Below are 20,210 nucleotides of genomic sequence, written 5' to 3'. Positions count from 1 at the left end.
TCCGTTCCTCCTGCACATCCTCAGCTCCCTGAGTGTGGGCTGAGCCTTCCTCAATGAAGTTTTTTAAAGCTAAGGGTGGATACACCCCTTTGTGCATCACTTGCACACCTGGGCACATTCCACCCACAGCAGCACAATTAAAACTTAGCTTTAAACCTGTGCCTGAGCGCCATTGATCCAGGTCTTAATGATGGACCTGTTGAGTTGTGCTAGATGAGCCACTGCCCCGTGGTGCTCAGCAATGGCTCCGGGTAGGATTTGGGCTAGTAGTGAAGGGAGCATCTGCCTCTCCTGGCTATCCTTCACTCTCAGGGAACAGGCAGGAAGCTTTGGGCACAGGTCTCGTGCTGCTGCAGCCCCGAAGAAATGTGCTCAGGAAGCATCTGGATACTCCAGAGCCTTGTCTAAGACACCTGGGCAACAGCAGGTGTGTTCCACTCATTAAACAACCGTCTGGGAAGCAACAGGGACCAGGAGATGTGCAATTAATAACCGGGGTCACCAGCTCTGCTCGAAGTAAATTAAGACAGAAAGAAGCAATATGTCAAGTTCCTTTGGCTGAGAGCTCTGGCACAAACAGGAATCACAGCAATAATATTTCAGCAGCTCTCCTCTCACTTGTGTGCGGGCACACCAGTGGAATTATGCTTGCCAGGCAGGGCAGCACACCATGGGGAGACTCTACTGACTGTAACTGGGAGACAAAATGTTCTGTCTCAGGGAAGGAGGGTGGGTTTTGGGGCTCACTGCTAAGGGAGGCTAAGAGCAAGGATGCAATTGGCTAAGTTAAGGTAATCAGGTTGGCTCACACTGATTCTCTTGCTACATAAGGACATCTCCGGGCGGTGTGTGTGCATAGCTCAGGAATATTATAATGCTCTTTTATGCTATTATCACTTCTAGGAACACATAATTCTTCATTTAATTCTGCTTCTCTAGTACCATACTAGAGACTGATTTAGTGTTAGATGTGAGTTTGTAACTCACTGAGAAACATCAAAAAGTCTTCCTGCTACAGCGCCAGGTATTACTCACTCCACACATCACTTAGGTGTTGCAGTGCCTTTGCCTGACTGATGATGATAAACAACTAAACACATGAATTCTATTTTAAATCACCATCTTTGATCCACTTGTGATCACATTACTCATATAATCAGTTGTGCTGAAATGCAGCAGAATTACTCATGTAAGGCAAGGGGGTTTTGTCCTAGTGAATGAGAAGAATAAGCAACACAATGTAATAAAATCAGCAGGAGCTGCTATTTACTTCCTTGGAAGTGCATTGAACCTACCTCAGGCTTTTGTTGAGGAATTTAGAGACACAGGTTACAACCAGCCAAATTCTCCCCCAGCTCGAGGCTCCTATTTGCATATGCAAAAAGCTCCCATTGATTTGCATATGCTACTACTGCTGCTTCTGGAACCTTTAGTAGGCTTGGGACTGAAGAATGCGTTTTTCCAGCTTCTTCTGAGGAAAGCAGTTGTTTGAGAACCACTCCTGCATTAATTAGCTGATAGCCAAAATAGTGGAAGCAGGGAAGTGAGGCATAATCAATTACATTTGTATAACTGCTGATGGAACACGATAAGTAATTAATGAGACCATGTGCACATACAAAAGATAAATGCATTTGAAACTCAGCAAGAGCTGAGTGGTGTTTGTAAGCTTGATGTGCTTACTGTGTAAAAGGCCAGTTCGGACTCCTACTGAATTATTACAGAAAGGTAGAAAGACTGCTGATGAGTGAGAGTCAGCACTGAGAGGGAAAAGCCCAGCAGTTTCTTGGTGGGGAATAAAGGAATCTCTGTAAAACCAGCAATCTTCAAAATAAAACTAGAGGTTTAAAAATACTGGATTTTCAGGTCCTGTATTTGATATTCAGGGGAATTTTTTCCTGGTTTGGATGATGAAGCCGAAATGTTAAATCAGTTCTTTACTGAAGGATTTGTGTTTTCGTCACTGAGTTCAAAATGCTACCCAGAAATGAAATAAGTTGTCATAATGATGTATCAGCCAGACTCTGACAAGAGTAAAAATCCATTTTGTTTAGAGAGCCTCACACATTAATAAATAACCCATTCTGTGAATTATGTCAAATGAAAAAAGCTCTCTTGTCTGGCCTGCAGCAAACCATAACGACTTTCATTCTGTGGTGTAAAAGTATGGATCCACTGAGGAAAGAAGAAGAAAACACAGCCCAGTAATTACAGAGATTTCCTCCTGTGTGTTGTTAAAGCACAGACAGTTTTTAAAGGAGCATAATTCTAGAAGAAACCCTCTGATAGCCCAGGTCTACAGTTTCAGTGATACAAAGGCAGCCCTTGTCCACTCTAACAGTGAGATTTGGTACAGAAAATGTGTTATCTCATCAAAGTGGTAATTACTGAAAGTACAGCCTACTACCCAAAACCAGGGAAAAGCTCAGAGTCACAAACCCAAGGCTGCAACCATCCCGCTGATGCTGCTGGCAGTCGTGCTGTTAGAGGAATCTCTGCCCAGCATTGCAAATGGGCAATTCCAGAAAAATCAGACGATGCTTCTCCTCTTGTGACAGCTCAGTGTCTGGAACCGCTGCTCCCAAAAACCAAGGTTGCAGAAGGATGTGCCAGCATATTTGCAAGGTCAGGTTGGAAGGAGCCTTGGGCAATCTGGTCTAGTGGAAAGTGTTCCTGCACGTGGCAGGTTGGGTTGGAACGAGATGATCTTTAGGATTCTGTCCAACCCAAACCATTCTATGAATCTGTGATTCTTTGTGTGAGACAAATCTGCATTCCTGGGCACCCCTCCCACAGTGTTTAAAATGCCCAAACTTCAGTGGTCAGTACACTGGTCCTTGAAAGCCTGAGCACCCAGACCTGTGAGCCCCAACTGCCTTCAGGAGCTTCATGTGTTCGACATCACTGCAGTTTGTGACTGCAGAAGGGTGGGGGAGGCTGTACTCGAAGAATTGGTATCGATATCTGCACTTGGAATGCAAAATCACACAGCACCACAAATGAGCATTTGAAAGTGCACAGAGCCTCCAGGGTCCCTGTGCAGATGAGCACATGCAGGTACAAAACCAATATTGACTTCAACATGGCACATCTAGGGGAGCATTAATCATTTTTAGCATGCTTTCTCATCTGCTTCTGTAGAAAACCCAGATAAATTAACCACCACACACTTCTCTAAGGCAGTGAATTTCTCCATTTTACTGGTGGAGGAACAAATTTTACTAATTTCATGTGGTTTCAGTACTCTCCTGGAGGGAGCCTGTCAGAACAGCTCCAAGATGCTCCTGGTTCCCCACCCCCTGCTCTGCTCACCCATCTATTGATTTGCCATTTCCCTGCATTTTTGCAGTTTTTAAGGGTTTTCCTTTCCCACCTCAAGACAACAGTGACAAGCTAGACCTTTTTGCAAATGTGCAAACTGATTATACCTCTTTCTCTGTAGTTCTCTCATTTTTTATTTGTGTTTTTCTTCTGGTGGTTAAATAGCTTTGTTGCAAACCCAAATGGAGCACTTCATGCATATTGCATTATTTACAGCTCGGCACGCACAGACTCTTGTATCTGTCACACCCTGCATCCATTCCTACACCATTCTGCACCATGGGAATGATTGGTACCCATGAAAAAGGGCAGAAAACAAGTGGAAAACCAAAATTCCTGACACTGGACTGGGGCAGGTGGATTCACCAAGGGAAATGTTGTGCCTGCAAGGATGTGTGTGAGCATCTCCAAAAGGAACATTTCAGCTTCCATCCCATTCAGGCTGTAAGAGCTGTAGGTGCTACCTCCACATGCATCCAGCTCCTAGGAAGGAGGAAAATACTGCTTCTTTCAGTCCCAGAGCTGTTTCTGACTAGCCTGATGCTTCAGGGGATCCCATGGGACCCTGGACCAGCTGCTTGTGAAGTTGGCATGTAATTAATCCTGGCAAAGTTTAGAACAGCTCAGTATCAAGGGATCTGCTGGCCTTCCCTGTGACAGGCTCTAATTTCACCTCTGAATGCATCACTTCATCTCCCACCTTGTCCAGGCAGGGAGATGAGCCTGCAGCCACCAAAACCTCCTCATTGCTCACCTGCATGGGCACAGATCACTGCTCAAATATTGATTTGCTATTTACTTAGGAAAAGGGAACCACCAGCTGCAAGACAGAAAGATGCTTTAACATCACTCCCATCCATCCCTCTGCCTTTTCCCTGATTTTCCAGGCAGTCCAGTCTGTCCCCAGCAAGGACAGGAGTTAAACCATCACATTGTATCCTCCCTGAAGGCTGGAAAGAGGAGGAAAGGGTGATCCCTATGTACTTGCTAATTGTATCACTGGATCACACATTTATGATCTCTTAACTCTTGCACTAGAGACTAGAGTACAAAGTTTAGGAATTCCTGGGGGCTGCCTCTGGGTGCATGGCACCCTTGCCTTATGTCTTTGGTCAAATGAAACATTTCCTCTTTTATTTTGCTTATTTGTCAAAAGAAGATAATGCTGTTTAGCCATCTTGCATCTTACACTGATGGAAGTACCACAGAAAAGTGCTGTCCAACCTCTCCACTTCCGTTTTGCCATGAAGACACAACAAAATATCCCATTTTTCCAGCTGAGGCACAGAGAAAGCTGGTCTTAAACCTGAAGTATTATCAGTGGTTTAATTTAGCGACGACTCTAGTTTAAATTAACCACAGCTCCGCTTGAACTGCTCAAGCAGAGGCAAAAATGGAAAGATCAAAAATGAGAAAAGCCCAAAATTACCAGCAAAGGCACAAGGCCAGATTGCTGGAGCTGGACCCACGTGAGCGGCGCCGGGATCGGCAGGGACCAGCCCTCTCTCTCGGCTCTGTGCCTGGCTTTTAAATCGCTTTAAGGACGGCTGATGATGGAGACAGAGCCAGTTTTTACAGTGGCAGCCCAGCTGGGGATCAACACTGTAAAAACAAGCACGTAAAGCTCCAAATCAAATCGCAGTCGTAATGAAAACATCTCGGCGGCGAGCAGCCCCGGCAGAAGGCATCCCTCGGCTCGGAGCTGCTGCCCGGCTCCCGCATCCCCCGCTGACGTCAGCCCTGGCCCTGCTGGAGGAGCTGGAATGACATTCAGCCCCTGTGCCTCTCCAGACAAACCCGCCTCACCGTTACCGAGCTCACAATTACAGGGAAAAGGGAACGGGCAGCAGGGAGGTCAGCCTAGCGCATTTGTTCCTCTTTCTCTTGTTCTTTCTCTGGGATTGCAGCGGGGTTTGCTGCCAGTAGCTGCCTTTTCCATCATCTCTACCTCCAGCATCCCTCTGAGCCTTTGGGGCTCCCTTTGTCCAGGGGTGATGCTCGGCACACAGTCCCTATCCAGGGCACGCAGGGGTCTGAGGGCTGGTGCTCCTGCACCATAAACCCCAGAATTAATGTTCCTGGGGTCCACAGCAGGCACTGCCTTGGGGTTTGATAGGAACCTGCTTCCATCCCGAATTTCCAAAGCACAGCTCCCCCGGGCAGGGAGAAAGGGACTTCCCCCCCAAAAAACCCCTGCAGCAAACAGGGCACTGGTGTCCTGCTTGCCATGGCCAGATCCATGCTGATCCAACTGCTGGAGGCACCAGCAGTCTTTCCCCTGCAGTAATTACTCTGTGAGCCATGGAAAACCAGGGAAAATCCAATCTTTTCCTCTTAATGAGTGCCCCTGCCTGGCTTTCCATCGATACAACAACAGGAGCTCTCTTTGTTCCATTTACCACCATCGATATTCTGCTCCTTGTTGCAATCCCAGCAGACTTCAATAGAGATCTTTGCTCAAGGATACCCCTATGGACTTCTGGACAGAGGAGAGTCATTAACAGAAAAATCAAAAGCCATCCCAGGGCACTGGTGTGGTTTGGGGACAGTTTCCTGGAGAAGCTGGAGCTATGGGGGGTGATGAGGATGGGAGATGCTGGGGGAGGCACTGTGCTGCATCTCCCCAGCAGAACGAGTTTTGCATGAAGAATAATTCAGCATCAACCCAGACACCAAGGAAGATCCATGCCTGTAAATACCTATACCTCCCCTACTGGCTTGATTGCAGTTTTAGTCAATTTACCCTGATGAAGAGGAGTGTTTTGGTACAAACAGTGGTGCTGACAAGTGTTTTGGTACAAACAGTGGTGGCAGCAGCAAGTGCCAGCCAGCAAGGAAAACCACCCCAACAGCCTGACGGTGGAGAGCTGAGCAGCTCCAAAACCTGGCTGCAGCTTGTCCCCTCTGAGCCACAGGTCCCTTCATCTTCCTGGGTTTATGGTGAAGAGAGAAGATTAAAAAACAAAAAAAAACCCAAGTAAAAATTACCTTTGCTTCCCACTTCCTGCTTCTAGACAGCCAGGGTTAGTGGAGCAGAGCAGAAGTGAGCTGCCTCTGCCCCATGGAGATGGTTGCTATCCGTGACATATTTTTTCATGGTTTCAAATGGAGTGAAAGGATGTTTTCCAAGCTACAGAGCAGCAATGAACTGATCTCACTTAAACATCTGGAATAGTTTTGAATGACTGCTTTAACTGAATATAGCAGCAATTACGGAGTTATTTCTTTTCAGAGGTTTTGAAAGGGTTTTTTTTCTTTGATGAGTGAGGAGGAGCCTAACCCCATGAATTGCAGGGCTTTGTTGGGCTGCCGTGCAGGAGGACCTGATCACAGCCCAGCCCCACACAGCTGGAACAGCTTGGCAGCCTAAATCTGGGTGCATCACTAATCCACCAGCCAGTTCCTGCTTTAAATTTAAACCATTTAAAATATTTAAGGGTTTTTTCATTATTTTAGCAATTAAGATTATTCCAGGACAAGACTGCCATATCTTCTCTTGGAGTTCTTAGCAATGCTGGTGAAAAAATAATTTCTATACCACGATGTGGCTTGAGAGTGAACTGGGCTGTCCAAATCAGTCATCTCTCTTCAGTTTGAGGACTACACTGATTTTTCCAGCATGGATGTGAATTCCTTCAGTAAGGAGCATGAGCCACTTGTCCCAAAGCCTTCATCAGGCACCGACAGATACGATGATGAAAAACTGAGGTCCCAACTCCCTTAAAACACAGGACAGGTCGTCCCTTGCCAGAGCATGACTTGGTGAGGGCACCAAGGACCAGCCTGAAGCTTTGGCACCTCCATCCTACACCATCCTATCTCTTCTGAAGGCCCAACTTTTTGACTAGTTTAAGTCAATTTAGTGCAAACCCTAGCATAGCAACCTAATCTTTCAATCTCAACTAAGAGAATCCATGAAATTCAAGGAAAATAATTAAATAAAGGATGGGAAGTGGGAAGCACAGCAAGACCTCTTTTCCAGCCCATCCTCCAGAGGTGCCATACTTTGGATAAAAGGAGGATGAATTTGGGTGGTTTTTCTTAGAGCTGTTGTTTTCCACATGGCTAAAACACATTACTGTCAAGGCAGAGTCACCGTGGAGGTGCCAGGACATGGGCACATTGCCCTGAGGAGAAAAGGAGGCTTGGAGAGGACCTTATTGATCTCTACAACTGAAAGGATGTTGGAACCAGGTGGGAGTCAGTCTCTTCTCCCAAGTAACAAGTGACAGGACAAGAGGAAATGGCCTCAGGTTGTGCCAGCGGAGGTGTAGATTGAATATTAGAAAAAAATTCTAAATGAAAAGGATTAGGCTGCCCAAGGAATTGGTGGAGTCACCACCCCTGGGGGCATTTAACAGATGCAGAGATCTGGCACTTGGGAATGTGGGTTAGTGGTGGACTTGGCAGTGCTGGGTTAATGGTTGGACTTGATGATCTCAGAGATCTTTTCCAAGCTAAACAATTCCATGGTTCTATGAGGACAGCTCTGTTTCTTTCTGGCTGGTGCAGACCCCCTGAACTCTGGCTCAGCCGTCCCCTTCCAACACAAACCTTCCTTTAAACCAGAAAGTAAAACCTCACCTGTGATCCAGCCCATCCCACAACCAGCTGACTCCTTGAGCAACCCAAAAGCCAAACCCAGGTTTTATTCTCAACCCAGAGATCCACATTTGCTAAGGAGCAGTAACAATTTCTCCTTATTATTATTCCTAGCTAGAACATGCAGCCTTTCAGCCTGTGGTTGCTCGAGGTAAAAAATCAGCACAATTTGAACAGTGATCAACCAAAACATGAAATGAATGCTGTGTTTCATTTAATAAACTTCAGCAACACAAGGCTGCCTGGTGGACACAATATAATTTGGCTTGGATGTAAAGATGGAAAAAAAAAATTGTTTTGTTTTCAAGGCAATTAAAATAAAAGAATATTTCTGTATTGACAGGAAAGAAGCTGGCAGGTGAAATTCATATTTAATGAACTATTTTTCCTGTTCCCTTGTATTAGCTTGCAGATTGTCAATTCTCATTGTTTTGCTCAAAGTCAAGAAGTCACCACGAGTCACTTGGAAGTCACTGCTGCTGGTACTATGAGAACTACACAGTTTGCTGAAGAACAGCAGAAAGGGAGGGAGGGGGGAAAGGCAGTTGCTGAATCGTTCTTGAAAATATGACTGGGAATGAAAAAAGCACAGAGAAAGAGAAAACCAAGATAATGCTGTGATTTTTGAGACAATCCTAGAGCAGATGAGCTCAGGCAAGATAATTTAAAAGTATTAAAAATGGCTGCAGCTGGCCATGCTGTTGGTCACTCTCTCTCCAGTGGCCAGTGGAGTCTGCACTGCTCCTGCCAAGCTTCTCTCCCAGTTTGCCTTAACTACACAGAAGCCAGACCCCAAAATAAATTGCAGTTACACCAGCAAAAGCATGTCTTTCAAATTAAAAATATTCCTTACACAGGATTTAAATAACTGCAAGAATGAAGTGATAAATTGACCAAAGAAACCACACCAAGGAGTCTTTTTAACCTTATGATTCACAGGAACCTGAATTAGCATCACCTTTTGAAACTTTCCCCCTCAGTGTTCACCACTATGAGGGTAGCACTCAAAAACCCCAAACAACCAGGATAGCCAGAGAGCTGTAAGAGTGAACTTCCATAGCACCAAAATAAAAAAAATCACCTGTCCTTGTAAGGACCAGTTTGTGGTGATCCAGCCTCAGAATCAGCTCCAGCCTGGCACAGGCAGGCAGTGGTCTCAATGCACTGGATAAAGGAGCAAAGCTACAGTCCCAGACCCTCTTTTCTTGCAGGACAGGTAGAACACAGAACCATAGAATGGTTGGAGTTGGAAGGACCATTCAAGATCCTCATTCCAGCCCCCCTGCCACAGGCAGGGATGCATCTACTATCCCAGGTTGCTCCAAGCCCTGTCCAACCTGGCCTTGGACTCTTCCAGGGATGGAGCATCCACAGCTTCTCTGGGAACCCTGTGCCAGGGCCTCACCACCCTCACGGGGAAGAATTTCTTCCTCGTATCTAATCCAAATATTCTCTCTTTCATTTTGAAGCCATTCTCTCTTGTCCTGTCATTCCATGCCCTTGTCCAAATTCTCCAGCTCTCTTGGAGCTCCCTTTTGGTACTGGAAGGGACTCTGAGTGTCCCTGGAGCCTTCTTGTCTCCAATCTGAACAGCCTCCACTCTCTCAGTCTGCCTCCATGGGAAGTGTCCCACAGAATGCCCCTGCACACCCTGCCATAGCGATGCTGGGCTGACACACGGTGCCAGCAGGAGCATCTCTGCTGCTGGAACTGCAGAGCTGCCAGGCTTGGAGTCAGGCTCTGTCCCCACCAGTGCCCAGTGTGCCTCGGTGGCCACCAGCACCTTACAGTTACATGTAGGCATCATCACTTTTGGTAGCAATTAAGCCACGTAATGAGAATCTGGAGGAAATCAGGTTCCTGCTGTTTGTAGTGCTGTAATGATGACTGAGGTTAAACCCGTGTGAACACAAAGGAGGGCAATGCATCGCTGTTGCACAAAACTGATGAGGGGAGGAGAAAGGAGATTTCTCCACAGCAGCAGCAGCATTGCTTAAAGCAAAGCTCTGCCAGCACTGGAGCCCAGCAAAAACCAACTTAGGGAGCCCTTTTGGCTCTTCCTTCTTTCTTTGCTGTTTTAGTCAAAAACTTTGCTTCTCTCTCTTGCAGGGCCGCCAGCACAGGATGGAGATGCAGCCGCAGCCCTGAGTGGGGGCTGCTGACACCGTCTGTGACCTGCCTTTGCCCAGCCCAGCACCATGAGTGGCTTCTTCTCACGGCTGGACCCGCGGCGGGTGCCCTGGGGGGCCGCGGGCCATGCCCTGCGCACCCGCGTCCTGCGTACCAAGCCCGTGGAGTCCATGCTGGAGGGCACCGCGGGTGCAGCCACCCAGGGCGCCCGGCTGGCCAAGGTCCTCACCACCCTCGACCTCATCTCCCTGGGCGTCGGGAGCTGCGTGGGCACTGGCATGTACGTGGTGTCCGGCCTGGTGGCCAAGGAGATGGCGGGGCCCGGGGTCATCGTGTCCTTCATCATCGCTGCTGTTGCTTCCATCTTGTCCGGTGAGTTTTACGTGGGATTTTGAGTAACCTGCCATGTCCTGCTTCCTCTCTGTTCATGGGGGGACACCTGCTCGGCACCACAAGCTACAAGGAGGTAGCACCTTCCCCACCAACTAAAAGCCATTTCCCACTGCTCTCACCCAGCTCATGGGGTGCACAGTCCTTCATTGCCCGAATATCAGACCAAACCTGGGAGCCAGCAGCCCAAGCACAATTATCCCGAATGGCTTCCCCAAGGATGGAGCCTGTGGGCAATATTTTTGAGACATTGGAAAGTTTTGCAGTGCATGTCCCAGGCTGAGAGCATGGCCAAGCCACAGCACTGGAGCGAGAGCTTGTGGGAAACTCAATTCCAACAGGAAGGGTATCGGTGGCTTGGGCAGCACCAGGGCCAGCTTCTTCTGTTGACATGGCTAACAGTTAAAAAATTCCTCAATTAGTTCTGGAGTTGATTTCATTGGCTCCTATTCATGCAGGGTCAGTCTTTGAATTTCCAAACAAAAAGAAAAAAAACAACAAACAAATGTGCAGGGAGAGAGAAATTACATATTTTAGTGAAAACACGGTGAATCCTATCTCTTCTGTAGGAACCCAGCTGAGCATATGGCTCGAGCTGCAGTTTCTACATGAAGCCAGTACTGCTGGCATTTGTCCTTTCCAGATCAGTGCTAACACGATGATGTGATGTTCCTGCTCTCTCTGCTCAGAGGACTTTGCGTGCTGTGTCAGTCTGGTATCCAGCTTTTGTCTGTGGCTTGGATAAGGAAACCTGAGCAAATGGCAAAGGGCTTTGATAGAAGACAGGAAGAGCCAACACAGCAAAGTGACCCAGCTCAGATTTTCAAAACTCTGGATTTTTGTAATGAGATGTGGAAGCACATCATGCTCTCTCCCTGGAGTTTGCAGTGCTACTCCATGGAGATCCCACCAAAGTGAGTGGGAGTTTGAACCCCTGATGTCTCTGCAGCCCAGAGGCACAACCCTGGCACAGCCCAGGGATGAGCCTCATGCTCTCTCCAAAGCCCACAACAAGAGCTGAGTGCTTGCAATAAGATCCAATGCTTATTTGAGTTCCCAACACAACAAATGAACCAAAATTCCTGTTTTTTAACCAAGGCAGTAGATAGCATCAATGTCTCTCCTTTCCCACTGCCTATTTTCTCTCCACTGCAAAGGTTTTGTTGGCTGTGATGCAAACCAAGAGCAAATGGAGTTTGGGTGGGTCTCTGCTAACAAAAACATACTGTTCTCCAAAAGGGGCTTTTTCACCCCAGACACAAGCCTTGCCCCGCACCAGGGGTCCTCCCGCCTTCGCCCACAGGAGCCTGCACTGCTTCCTGCTCCACTTTCATCTCCCCTTGCTTTTGTAGCCCTGGGAAAGTGTTTTGTGAGGGATGCAGTGTTTTGATAGTCTCCTTGGCTGCTTCCTCACTTCATCGTTAATGCTGCTGTTGTTTGTAACAGCAACACTTTTTTGGCAAGTAAAACCAAGTAAGAATTCAGGAGCTGGACGGGCTGTTAGGCTCATTTGGGATGTGATTTCTTCTCTCCCATTGCTCCTGGTGTGCCAGGCACTGAGTTTGGGCAAGTGTGCATGGACAGATTTCAAGGAGCTTTCCCTTTGTCCACCACAAATCACTAAGTCAAATCCCACTGCTTGCAAAAGTGAGCCCAGAAGGGTTTTGGATTAAAAAAACCCAAAAACCAAAGGAACCAAAACCATCCAGAAAGTCATCTGGCTTCCCCTGGGAGACAGTCATTGGGAATCCCTGCCATTGGGAAGCCTTATTAAGCCTGGTTTCAGATAGGGACTTTTCCAATTCCATCTACTCAACAAATTCCACTTACACCTTCCATAGTTTTAAGCAACATGTACCCCCTCTTATGTACTTACAGACACACTGTAATTGATTAAACTGATAAATTAAATCAGTCTCTTTTATTGTCTCACTAGAAGGCCTTTCATTCAGCTCCCAAGTAGAAATGCTTGCCCAGCTTCCCTCCACAAAGCCTCCAGTGCACCTCAGGCTCCTTCCATCAGCTGCAGCCGCCAGGATTCCCCACTTTCACCCCTGTTTATCTAAAACCCCTCCTTAGCAAAAATCAGCAGTTTGCATCTCTTCCAACCCCATCGCCCTCTCTGCAGCCTTTTCCATCAGCCATTTCTTGTTCCTTTGGTGTTCTCCTCTCCTAAAGCAATACAACCTTGTTCAGAGCATGGTGCCACACTCTTACCCAGTACAGGAGAAGGCTCAGGAACAGCTGGAATGCACGATGGAGCAGGGGGGAGCTGAGCACGTGCCTCAGGTGCTGCCTGGCTGTAGGATGAGGGGCTGCACCTGCAGCTGCCTGGGTGAAGCTGGAGAGATGGGAGTCCTTGCTCCGTGGGAGCTTTCTTTATGGAGCTGCCTTTTATATATCAGCACATGGTGATCATGAAATGCAATGGACAGGCTCAGTGGCTTGATGAAAATAACATGCCTTCCTCAATAAGTTGGCTGCTCTTGGTTAATGAGGGATGCTCCCTCTGGATTTCTTGTGTGGTAGCGTGAATTATTTGGAGTTACCTCCAGAGTGGCTGAAATGCCCCTCTCAGAAGGCTTTTTTCACCTGAAATAGCTCTCATTGTGCCAGTGCCCTGTGGGATGTCTCATGGTTCCCATGTAGCCTTGTGCCAAGTATCAGAGAGAGGGTCACCACCACGCCAGCACACCAAAAGCACCAGTTCCTCGTGCCACCAGTTGTGCTTCCCAGTGGCTGTTCTGTGGATGGGGTCTTGGAAGGGCCAGTGCCATGGACCAAACCACTCAGCTGTGTTTATATCCTGCTGATTAATGTTAATAACTGTATAATTACACCAGTGTAATGACTGTCCACAAGTGTAGCAGATATTCAAGGCAAAGAAATGACCCTCTGTAGAATGTTTGCTCTTTCAAAAAACCACCATGTTGGCTTGTTTTCTGCAGAAATTGCAAACACTCTTGATTGGGGGGAAGAAATGAAGTCTGTCTCCAGATTCAAACAGTTGTGACAGGAAGGATGTGCCCAGCCTCTCTCTGCAGTCCCAGAGCTGGGCTGGCTGTGCAGGAGCACTGGGAGAGCTGCGTCCCTCTGGATACAGGGGAACAAGGTGCTGAATAACTTGGGCTACCAAGCAGTAACTGTGTAACACAGTTTTATTTTGCAGTTAGATTGTAATAATAATAATAATAATAATAATGACAATTCCAACAATAATAGTAAAAATAATACAGTGCAGATGCAGCAGAGATTAGTATACATTATATATATGTGTGTGTGTGTGTGTGTGTAATACATGCTGATACCTAATGCTGATATTCACAACCTATTTCTGTACCCAATGCATGGTGAAAAACTGCTCTTCTGTTTTGGGATATTAGTAGAATAATCGAAACCTCAACCATTTTATACATATTCATCTCTGCTTTGGCATTATCGTTGTGTATCGATAACCATCCTCTTCAATCTTGTCGTTGACTAAAATGAGAGCTGCCTACAAGAAAGAGTATATATTTTTAAGGCCATCAAAGAGAGAAACTAGATGCTTGTCCCCATCAGAGCAGCAGTTTCATAAATCATTCAGACCTGTAGTTATCTGTGAAGGCCGTACCTTTGCTGAGTGCATGCATTTTTCATCAGCTCTGAATAATGACTGTCGGTAGAGCTGGATGGATGATGGAAACGTCTTGTGGCTCCTGTTGGGCTGCTTTACAGAAATCAAGTTTTGAAGAGTCCCATTGCAAAGCAATCTTCATTCAAGTTAAGCAGTGAATGGAATATAAAAATCCTCCAGTACCAAGAAAAGAAGCACCACCAAATTCAGCTTAAGAGATTCAACAATTCTGTGTTTGTACTGTGTAAAAACTGCGCTAAAAGTAAGAGCAGCCGCCTCATAATGTTTTTATAAATTATTCATTCCCCTCTCTATACTAAACTGATTGCAAATTTGAAGCAATTATTATCTTCTAAATGGAGAATATCAGTTGATAGCTCAATAATTACTGCATGCTTACTCAACGGTAGTAACAGCCTTAACCAATTCACACATATGAACTTCACTGGGGTCTTTGGGGAAGGGGCTTAATCAGTGTTAAACTGATTAAGCAGGACCCTTCCAGCACTTGTCCTGAATAATATTTGGAGAATTTGAGACTGAGTACATCCATTCCTTTTAAATAAAAGCCAATGGTTGTTTTAATACATCAATGTGTCAGGGTCAGGTTTTTATTAAAAATTATCCTGACATAGTAAGTGCAGAAGTTCAGAAAGTACTAAAGTCTGCTGAATTCTCCTCCCAAACAGTTCCAGATAAATATTGCTTTTTGTTTTCCTTTTCTTCTTCTGCACAGTTAGTTTTGCAATTATTCTTTAGAAGACTTAAATACAATATTTTTTAAGTGTTAAAATAACTTATGTTCTCTATGTAAGATGTCTTCAAACTCCTCTTGTATGAACAAGAGCAGGGATGATCAGGACAGTGCTTGTGCCTGGATCTGCAGGGCAATAATGCAGGATGTGTGTTTGGAGATTGGAAGTTTGGGGCAGGGAGAGGTGTAGCCTTGTGTGAGCCCTCCTGTGGCATCTTCCTCTGGGATGACGCTGTGCAGGACTGGTCCAGGATCCCATGTAAACATCTGGCTGGTTTGAACTGTATCATCTCAAGAAGAAAAACCCATCACAACTTGATTTTAGTGGAAATTTTTCTGTTTTTTCAGCCAAGAAACTGGGGGGGGAGGGTCACCATGCGATGTCTCTGTGTTCCTGATGCTGACCACAGCCCTGACACCTCCCAGCACCTCCACGCAGGCAGTTTTACATTTTCCATTTCCGAGCTGCGTTTTCCTTATGCCGCTTCCTATTTTTCCGAACAGGCGTTTGCTACGCTGAGTTTGGCGTGCGGGTGCCCAAGACCACAGGCTCTGCCTACACCTACAGCTACGTGACCGTGGGGGAGTTTGTGGCCTTCTTCATCGGCTGGAACCTCATCCTGGAGTACCTGATCGGGACGGCCGCGGGCGCCAGTGCCCTCAGCAGCATGTTCGACTCGCTGGCCAACCACACCATCAGCCGCTGGATGATCAACAGCGTCGGCACGCTGAACGGCCTGGGTGTGTCCGGCTGTGCAGAGATACCTCCATTAATTAGGGCCTGGAAAGTAATTGGAAGCTTGTCAGAAGTCAGACATGGATATTAGGCTTCATTCATTATTTACCACCTGTCTGGCTCTGGTACTTTTCCTCGGCAGCCTGGCGCACAGGCAGGATTTGAGGGGTTGGGATACACGGTACTCCGAGCCCCTTTGGGATGAGCTGGCATTTAGAATAAATGCACAGAAATAGTCGAATGTCAGAGGGTAAGGGCAGCACAGAAACACGTCACCTGGTGCAAACACTCTGCTTGGTCCCCTTGGGGCACACACAGAATGCTGTTAGAGAGCACAAGCTGGTGTCTGCAGTACTGCCATGGACTGGGGGCTGTGGTGGTCCTGTATGACCAGCAGTTCCAGCAACAGTCCATGAACCCTACCAGTAAGTAAATCGTCCAGCTGTCCTGTACCCGTGTCATGAAAACTTTGTGGCTGATTGATTTTTAATGAGTACTTGGCAAATACATGTTATGCAAATTGGGACATGATCATTGGTTTGCTACTCTCCCAAAAGTCCAAACGGTGTCTTGAGACATCAAGATTTATCACCTTAATTAAACAGCTTTAGCTGAGGGAGGCATGGACCTCTGGAGAGTACCTTTGCAGTGAGATCAAAGAGTTCTGCAAACCTTCAAGGTCTGAAGAGTGTTTAAAATTGCCCCACAGAGTTCCTGGATATTCTCTGGATGGAGAGTAACACATCTCATTTCTCTCACTTAGGCAAAGGAGAGGAGTCGTACCCTGACCTTCTTGCTCTGGTCATTGCTGTCATTGTCACCATCATTGTGGCCATGGGGGTGAAGAACTCGGTGGGACTGAACAACGTGCTCAATGTCATTAACTTGGCAGTTTGGATCTTCATCATGATTGCTGGTCTGTTCTACATCAAAAGCGACAACTGGGCTGAAGGGCAATTCCTGCCGTTCGGATGGCCAGGGGTAAGTGCTGAGAGCACACAGGGACACACAGCACCTAAGTGCTGCCTCACACTCAACTTCGTTCATGGTGTGCACGCCCCACTTCTGCTGCACCCTCCAGAACCCAGCCCTGCTAAATCCACCTGTGCTTTGGCCAGGGACCTCCAAATACCACGAGGGCAGGTTTGGATCCAGACCTGCTCTCTCCGCCAAACACAAAGAGTACTGCAATGCTTTGCCCTTATCTCCTAACTCCTCTTAGCATAAACCCAAAACTTTCCCAAAATGTCCTTCTGCAGAGCCAAACTCCACATGAAAGTATCCCCGAGGAAATGCCACTAATTGCCAGGCAATGGAGCAAAATGCTGTGGCTATCAGAGAGCTGGCTCAGCCTCTGCAGAGCGGGGAGATACTTTTGTTGGCTGGTTTTCAACAACAATGTTCTCAAGAATTTGTTTTGAGCACTTCATAATGCCACCAGTACTTATTTTATGGATGTTCCCTCAAAGCTTACTGAGAATTTGGACATATTTGGCTTTTTTAGCTTGCTTGCACTGGTTTTTATCCAAGGATGAATAGAGACTGAAAATATCTCAGCTGGCCTAAACCCAAGATAATTTCTCAGATTTACACTGCTCAACTCCATTGGGGTTTTGTGCAGAAAAATAAGCAAGAAACTAAAGTAAACCGAGAGTCTTGATTATTGAAAGGGTCCCAAACTGCTCTACAGTCCCTGCACCTTCCTTCAGTAAATCAATACCTCTCTGGCAGAGAACAACAGTGAGGAGAAGAGCACTGAGGCTCACTTGTGATCAGAGGTCATATTTACCTTTGGGTTGTGCTTGGCTTTTTATGCCATACAATGGGAGTGAAAAAGAGAAAATAGAAAGTACCTGTTTTGCTCCAATTCAACACACCAAATATTTCCTGGCAAAAAAAGATATCATTTTAAAAGATAGATGTATACCCAAAACACATCAAACCCAGTAGGGTGGTCTCATCCTTTTCAGCTGGTTCATTGTCTCACAAGTTGTTTGTAAAAGTAAATCCACCACTAAGCACGTGTTAGATCCCCATGAGCATAGGGGATACTTAAAAAGGATAATTACAGGCAGTCCCTGAAAGAGGTGAGTTTTACTGTGTGCACTATCACTGGACAGCTGGGATGACAGAGGTGTGATGGACAGGTGGCACCCAGCAAGCTACCAAGATCTATGCAAGGGTTTCACAGCTCCAGATCAGCTCACTCATAGCCAGGCAGTCTTTGCCCTGCTCCAGCGTTCCTCTCCTATAAATGTCCTCGCTAATATTGTATATTTTAAAAAATCACATAAAAAAAATAACCAAACAGTACAAATAATTCCTCATCCAAGTGCTCCAATGTGTGCTCCTAACCTGTCTGCAGCTTCCAAGCAAAACAGAGGTTGTTTGGGAAGCGGCTCACATCTGACGGCTGCTGCTCTCTCCTGCTTCCTCTGCGAGCTGATCTTGCTGCCACATGAGACATCTTGCTAAGGCAGAATGTGTAAACATGTTCCAGATCCCTACTAATAAAAATGGATTTGGGGTGGAGGAATGTGAAAGCAAACCTGAAACTGGTTGATTGTCTCCTCTGTCCCTGGCAGGATCTCTCAGCAGATTCAGACACTGCACAGGCGCAGGTTTGTAGGGTGAGCTGCAGATGCCTCCGGTGGCTCAGGGCACAGGTTGAAACCTTTTCCCCAGACCAGATCGGTGGGTTAGGGGTGCTCCCAGGATCAGTGCCCAGCTCCACGTGTGCACCCCCTGACCTGCTCACACTCATCCTTTAGCTCAGACAGGGCAGAGTTGGGCTGTTCCATTTTTGCTCAGCTCCCTCTCCCTGGCTGGGTGCTGGCCTCCCTCCTGGCACCCAGATGTTTGATCCTCCCCGTAGGTGCTCAAAGGGGCTGCGACCTGTTTCTATGCCTTCATTGGCTTCGACATCATTGCTACCACGGGAGAAGAGGCGAAGAATCCCAACACCTCCATCCCCTACGCCATCACAGCCTCGCTCGTTACGTGCTTGACAGCTTATGTGTCTGTAAGTAGTCCCTACACAGGTGTGAATGTACATAAATATGTATGAATGCATAGAGATATATATTTATGTATCGTGAGTCCCTTCTGGGCGCCTGCACGGTGCCTGCCGAGGCTCCTCTCCGTTTGTTCCCAGGCTCCTGTCACCTGACGAGACCCCTCTGCCAGCTGCAGGGATGTGGTGGCAGACAGATTTTTTTCTCATCCCCATCCACAGCTATTCTTGCACCCAGGAGAGCAGCAAAGAAGAAGGAGCAGCAGCATTGCAGCATCCTTTCTCTGTGTTTCTGGGAAAAGCAGCACTGCCTCTGCTGGAGATATGGGAGAGGATCCAAGTGAGAGGAAGGATAGGCAGGGATGGCTGTGTGAGATTCCACTGCACTGCACCCCAATAAAAGCATGTCTATGCTCAGAGATTTTCCCTGCAAAAAAGTAAAAATTAGTTATGAAGGAGAAAAAACACTCTTCTGACTATTTCAAAGAAACTCACCCACTGCCTCTCCTGAAGGGGAGTGGGCTTCTCATGAAAACAAATTCTTTGACTCAAATAGGGCCAGAGAGTTGCTCCAAGCAATGCGATCTAGATTTGGGGTCTGCAGCATTATTCCCACACAGGAATGCAGCCAAAGTGAGTGTTACTAACCCTGACAGTCCCACCAACCTCACCAGTCACACCAGTCCCACTTGACTCCTGCATCACCACTGAAGCAAGGTTCAAGCATCCCCTTCTTGCCTTTGGATAGCAGAGACTAAGACCCCACAGTTTTCTGGATTAACCACCCTACAGCAAAGTGCAAACAGTCCTAACTCCAGCATTTTACATCCCCTCCACAAGGGACATAGGGATACAAGCCAAATCAGACCTGAAATTTCTTGGGTTTCCACTCTTGAGAAGCAGCCCTCACGCCCTGAAAGTCCCCAGCAGCCCCCAGTGCTGCTGCTGATACCCCTGTCCTGCTCCTCTCGCCTTCCCCAGGTGAGCATGATCCTCACACTGATGGTGCCCTATGATGCCATCGACACCGAGTCCCCGCTGATGGAAATGTTTGTGGTCCACGGCTTCTATGCAGCCAAATTCATCATTGCCATCGGGTCCGTGGCCGGCCTGACTGTCAGCTTGCTGGGCTCCCTCTTCCCAATGCCCAGAGTCATCTATGCCATGGCTGGTGATGGGCTGCTCTTCAGGTCAGTCATGCCTATGCTGGCATTCATTTTTGGCCTCTTGGGATCTGAGGGGAAATTGTGCTGGGGAGCTGGGGAGCCTGCAGGGAGCAATGGGCACGCACAGCCTCAGTGGGTGCAGAATGGGGTACAAGCCAAAGCAATATCCTGGGGGGAAAATATCAGGACCAGTCTACCCTACAGTTTCTCATTTGGTGCTGGTACCTAGAGGTTCTGATTACATGAGGATGAATGTTTAATTCAAGAGTTACTTGCAAAGGAGAGCAGTTTATTTGGATAAAATCTGGGTACTTATTTGCAAGTATCTGATCACTCATTGCAGAGCTGGTCCGACCTAGATCTAACTCCAGAGTCAACCTCAGTGGTGTTGCCAGTCCCCAGCTGGAACTGAAGTTCCAAAAAGCAACAAGACCTGAAGGGACCCCTGAGTCTGTCCCCTGCAACTGGGGAAAGGTTATTGC

At 47.1% G+C, this 20,210-nt stretch overlaps 1 protein-coding gene across 1 annotated transcript in view; it reads left to right on the top strand.

The window, feature by feature from the left end:
• Window positions 1-20,210, top strand: part of SLC7A14 (solute carrier family 7 member 14) — a 30,590-nt gene that overhangs the window by 4,263 nt on the left and 6,117 nt on the right. Inside the window, exons 2-6 of the mRNA XM_039556904.1 lie at window positions 10,033-10,425; window positions 15,318-15,554; window positions 16,313-16,530; window positions 18,425-18,571; window positions 19,544-19,752. Coding sequence (XP_039412838.1) covers window positions 10,122-10,425; window positions 15,318-15,554; window positions 16,313-16,530; window positions 18,425-18,571; window positions 19,544-19,752 — 1,115 coding nt within the window. The 5' untranslated portion in view covers window positions 10,033-10,121. The remainder of the gene's footprint in view (window positions 1-10,032; window positions 10,426-15,317; window positions 15,555-16,312; window positions 16,531-18,424; window positions 18,572-19,543; window positions 19,753-20,210) is intronic.

Source organism: Corvus cornix, chromosome 9 (assembly GCF_000738735.6).
Source record: "Corvus cornix cornix isolate S_Up_H32 chromosome 9, ASM73873v5, whole genome shotgun sequence".
Classification (NCBI taxonomy): domain Eukaryota; kingdom Metazoa; phylum Chordata; class Aves; order Passeriformes; family Corvidae; genus Corvus; species Corvus cornix.
This window is presented reverse-complemented; position numbering and strand designations above follow the sequence as displayed.